Here is a 5,075-nt window from a genome sequence, read left to right as displayed (position 1 = left end):
GCCTTCCTGACCTGTAGTCTTCTTCTTGACCTCTCCGCCTCCATCCTACTCCGACCTATCACCCTCACCTTGACCTCTTTCCACCTATCACATTTCCAACGCCCCTCCTCCAAGTCCCTCCTCCCTACCTTTTATCTTCTCCTGCTGAACACTCTCTGCTCATTCCTGAAGAAGGGCCTGTGCCCGAAACGTCGAATCTCCTGTTCCCTGGATGCTGCCTGACCTGCTGTGCTGTTCCAGCAATAAAGTTTCAACTTTGATCTCCAGCATCTGCAGACCTCACTTTCTCCTTCTTAACAATCCTGTCAATCTGCATTAAACTCCATTTGCCACCTCTCAGCCCAGCTCTGCAGCTTATCTATGACTCTCTGTTACCCACAATATCCTTCAGCACAATCCACAACTCCATTGACCTAAGTGTCATCCACAAATTTAATAACCCATTCTTCTCTGCCCTCATCCAGCTCACTTATAGAAATGACAAACAGCAGTGGTCCCAAAACAGATCCTTGAATTATATCACTAGTAAGTGAACTCCAAGATGAACAATTACCATCAACCACCACCCTCTTTCTTCTTTCAGCCAGCCAATTTCTGACCTAAACCTTAAATCACCCTCAATCCCATGCCTCTATATTTTGTTCAATAGCCTACCATGGGGAACCTTATCAAATGCCTTATTGGAATCCATATACACCACATCAACTGTTTTACCCTCATCCACCTGTTTGGTCACCTTCTCAAATAACTCAATAAGGTTTGTGAGGCACAATCTACCCTTCACAAAACCATGTTGACTATCCCTAATCAACATATTCCTCTTTAGATGATGAAAAATCCTATCTCTTATAACCTTTTCCAACACTTTACCCACAACCAAAGTAAGGCTCACAGGTCTATAATTGCCAGGGTTGTCTTTACACCTCTTCTTAAACAAAGGGACAGCATTTGCTGTGATCCAGTCTTCTGGCTCATCACTATTCCTGTGAACAGTGATGACATAAAAGTCAAAACCAAAGGCTCTGCAATCTCTTCCTTGGCTTCCCAGAGAATCCTAGGATAAATCCGATCGGGCCCAGAGGAACGTATCTATTTTCACTCCTTCTAGAATTTCTAGCATCTCCTCCTTGTGAACCTCAATCCGGTCTAGTTTCCTACCCTGTATCTCAGTATTTTCCTCGACAACATGGTTTTTTTTTCCAGTGTGAATATTGATGAAAAATATTCATTTAGTGCTTCCCCTATCTCCTTAGACTCCATGCACAACTTCCTACTGCTGCCCTTGATTGGGCCTAATCTTTCTCTAGACATTCTCTTATTCCTGAAATACCGATAGAAAGCTTTAGGGTTTGCCTTCATTGTATCTGACAATGACATCTCACGTCCCCTCCTAGCTCTATTTCACTCTCTCTTTAGGTTTTTCCTGGCTAACTTATAACTTTCAAGTGCCTTAACTGATCCTTCATGTCTCATCCTAATGTAAATCGCCTTCTTCCTCTTGACAAGAGATTCAACTTCTTCAGTAAACCACGGCTCCCTCGCTCGACAACTTCCTCCCTGCGTGACAGATACATACATATCAAGGACATGCAATAGCTGTTCCTTGAATAAGCTCCATGTTTCAATTGTGTCCATCCCCTGCAGTTTCCTTCCCGATCCTATACATCTAAATCTTGCCAAATTACATCATAATTGCCTTTCCCCAAGCAATAACTATTGCCCTGTGTATATGCTTAACTTTCCCATCACTAAAATAAACATAACCGAATTGTCGTCACTATGAGCAAAGTGCTCACCTACCTCCAAAACTATCACCTGGCCAGGTTCATTACCCAGTGCCAGATCCAATGTGGCCTCGCCCCTTGTTTGCCTGTCTACATACTATGTCAGGAAACCCTCCTGCACACATTGGACAAAAATTGGCCCATTTAAAGTACTCTTTCGTACTCCTTTCCTCTACTCCTCTGGAACTATTCGGAGGCCTATAGAGAGCACCCAACAGGGTGACCTCTTCTTTCCTGTTTCTAACCTCAGCCCATACTACCTCAGTAGACAAGTCCTCAAATGTCCTCTCTGCAACCATAATACTGTCCTTGGTTAACAATGCCACACCTCCCTCTCTTTTACCATCTTCTCTGTTCTTACTGAAACATCTAAATCCCAGAACCTGCAACAACCATTCCTGTCCCTGTTCTACCCATGTCTCCGAAATGGCAACAACATCGAAGTCCCAGATACCAACCCATGCTGCAAGTTCTCCCACCTTATCCCGGATGCTCCTGGCATTGAAGTAGACATACTTCAAACCATCTTTCTGCCTGCCGGTGAGCTCTTGTGAGCCGGGGATAAACAGAAGCTGATAATAGAGACCATTTGTGGGTGAAAATGAGTTGGCTATGATGAAAGCAGCCTATGTGATGTCAGGGCCAGAGGTGTGAGGGGTAGGTAAAGAATATGAAAACAGGTGCTCAGGCCCTAAAATTATTGGACTTGATACTGAGTGCTGAGGACTGCAGGTTCCCAAGTGGAAAATGAGGTATTGTTCTTCCAGCATGTGCAGAGCCCCACTGGAGCACTGCAGCAAGCCTGAGACAGAGATGTTAGCCAGGCAACATGGTATGTTGAAGTGGCAGGCAATTGGTATGTTGGGTCATTGTTATGGACCGAGCTTAGGTTTTCCACAAAGCAGTCAATTATTTTTGTGCTTTTTACCAATGAGACTGTGAATGTTGGTAAATTGGCCAGTATCCTCTGAAGATTTGCAAGTTAAAGCATATTTTCTATTCCTCTGAAATGTTTGGGTAAATTGTGCATTAACAGTTAATAAGTTAATTAGTCAAATTCCACATAGGACCATAGACATCTCTTTCCATTAGAGAGAGACAATTTGTTATAATTTCTTGAGGGGCACCAATGATATATGTTATCGTACCATTACTTTTGCAGCATGCCTGCAAGATGAGCAAAATTGTTTTCAGTTGCTAACCAATGTAAAAACATGACACTGGAAAACTGGAGCATTAATGCATGATATTATTGTAACAAATTCCAAGCACTCCTGAAGCAAGATGACCGTGTTGAACATGTAATGTATGATCAGCCTTGGTCTACTGTAACAAATGCAGAGAATGCTGGAGAAATTCAACACATCTGGCAGCATCTATAGAGAAATAGAATTAACATATTGATTATCTTTTAACTCTTCTTCAGAGCTGGCTTACTGTGATACCTTTCCCAGGGCATTTCATTTGTCAGTGTTCATTTCCACTGACTGTTGGTTTGGGTTACATTTCAGATTTTTTTTAGAATATGGTATCTCTTAGGGTTTCTAAAGAAGCAATAACACGTAGATCAGTGTTGCAAAGTATCATTATCTGTACATTCACATTTCTTGTGTGATGTAGATGGTAAGGATTTGCTGGTGGACAAATTAAAATTCATGATTGAAAATCCTGGGGAGGCCAGTCAACTCATCACCAAAACCAGTGGGACTCTCTACATTTTAGGAGTACAAATTGATGCTACTACTGTAAAAGGTAAATCCATGGATGTAGCTTGCAGCTGAATACTGACCAATAAAGGTCACGTATCCATTTCAGAAGTCAGTTTTTCATAGCCTCCAAACAGCTGTTTCTTAATCATGTTCTTATGTTCTAAACTCTTACATTCATTTTCGTTCTTCTTATTTCACAGTGTGGATTTTTCAAACGCAGTTACAAGGACATGATTGAATTTGAAGAAGAAACTGAACATTGAACTCTGAAACCAAAGAAATACCTTACTATTGTTAGTGATACTTTCATCTTGAATATTAAATGATCTATTTACATTTAATTAAACTTTTCAACAGAAGCTTAATGCACATGTGAAGTATATTAATGTGCTCCAAATGTGGATCTTGCTGGAAATTTGTGAAAAGAATAAATTACATGCTCAAATAATATTTGTTTGCATGAAATTCTTAATACATTTGAAACTGAAAAACAGAGGCAATGTCATTCTCTGTATTGGCAAATTTCAGACAGATTAGGCCTACAACATGCAATTAATAGTCATTGGGTACAGTTCATATCAATCCTACTCTAATAAAACTGCTTTAAAATAGTTTTTAAATGTTTTTTTCTAGTGTAAGGTGTAATTACTAAGTGTACAGTATTTTAGATTTGCGCTAAGGTGCACAAGCGCGAAGGAGAGAACCCGAGGCACTACACGGGTAGTGCCTCCCACCCGCCCTCCTCCTCTAATCTAATAATAACACCTGTTTTGGTAAGTAGGTAAGTGCTGAATTTTGCTTGTTGTATTCTTTACTCTGTATTGGCAAATTTCAGACAGATTAGGCCTACAACATGCAATTAATAGTCATTGGGTACAGTTCATATCAATCCTACTCTAATAAAACTGCTTTAAAATAGTTTTTAAATGTTTTTTTCTAGTGTAAGGTGTAATTACTAAGTGTATAGTATTTTAGATTTGCGCTAAGGTGCACAATGATTTGATGTGCCGTCAATATCACCTTAGCACTGAACTTTTGTGCATCTAGGTCATTCCATCAAACCTGGCTGGCATTTTTCCATAAACTGCTCATCGTGGCATTATTTAGATCATGGATGTCCAACTCCAGAAGGTGGGTGCCGACATCAGTTTTGAAATATTGGTGTCAGTAAAGTCAAAAGTGGCTGTGGGCCTTTACCGCCATCTAAAGATCATTGATTGTACACAAGTAGCCATCAGCACACCAATAGATGAGCCAACTAAATGCCTCAACAAAAAAGAATTCCACCCATTGAGTTTACAGCTGTTCAGTACTAAGACTCTGAGCAAATGGTGCTACAGCGAAACCATTGACTTTGTTGAGACAACATTGAATAAACAATTGATGTTGAAAATACATTTCCACAGTTTTGACTTGTTGAAGAGTATCCTCCAGTATAAGCAGGTGTTATGAACTAGGCTAGACTACTCAAGACATTCTTAAGCAGGCAACTTAGACCATAACTTTGCTATTTGTTTTGGTAAGTATACAGTGAAAATTACCTGGAATAAGTTAGCTAGGTTGACTACCAGGTTTTAAAACA

The 5,075-nt window shown here is 40.3% G+C and overlaps 1 protein-coding gene across 2 annotated transcripts in view; it reads left to right on the top strand.

Annotated features, from left to right (window-relative positions):
• LOC122561888 (integrin alpha-E-like) overlaps positions 1–3,944 on the top strand; it is a 354,449-nt gene extending 350,505 nt beyond the window's left edge. For both annotated transcript variants that reach the window (XM_043714220.1, XM_043714221.1), the window contains one exon: positions 3,694–3,944. In XM_043714220.1, coding sequence (XP_043570155.1) covers positions 3,694–3,756 — 63 coding nt within the window. In that variant the 3' untranslated portion in view covers positions 3,757–3,944. The remainder of the gene's footprint in view (positions 1–3,693) is intronic.
• The last annotated feature ends 1,131 nt before the right edge of the window (positions 3,945–5,075 follow it).

Source organism: Chiloscyllium plagiosum, chromosome 23, assembly GCF_004010195.1.
Source record: "Chiloscyllium plagiosum isolate BGI_BamShark_2017 chromosome 23, ASM401019v2, whole genome shotgun sequence".
NCBI classification, from domain to species: Eukaryota; Metazoa; Chordata; class Chondrichthyes; order Orectolobiformes; family Hemiscylliidae; genus Chiloscyllium; species Chiloscyllium plagiosum.
The sequence above is the reverse complement of the archived record's forward strand: the minus strand, read 5'-3'. Positions and strand labels throughout refer to the sequence as shown.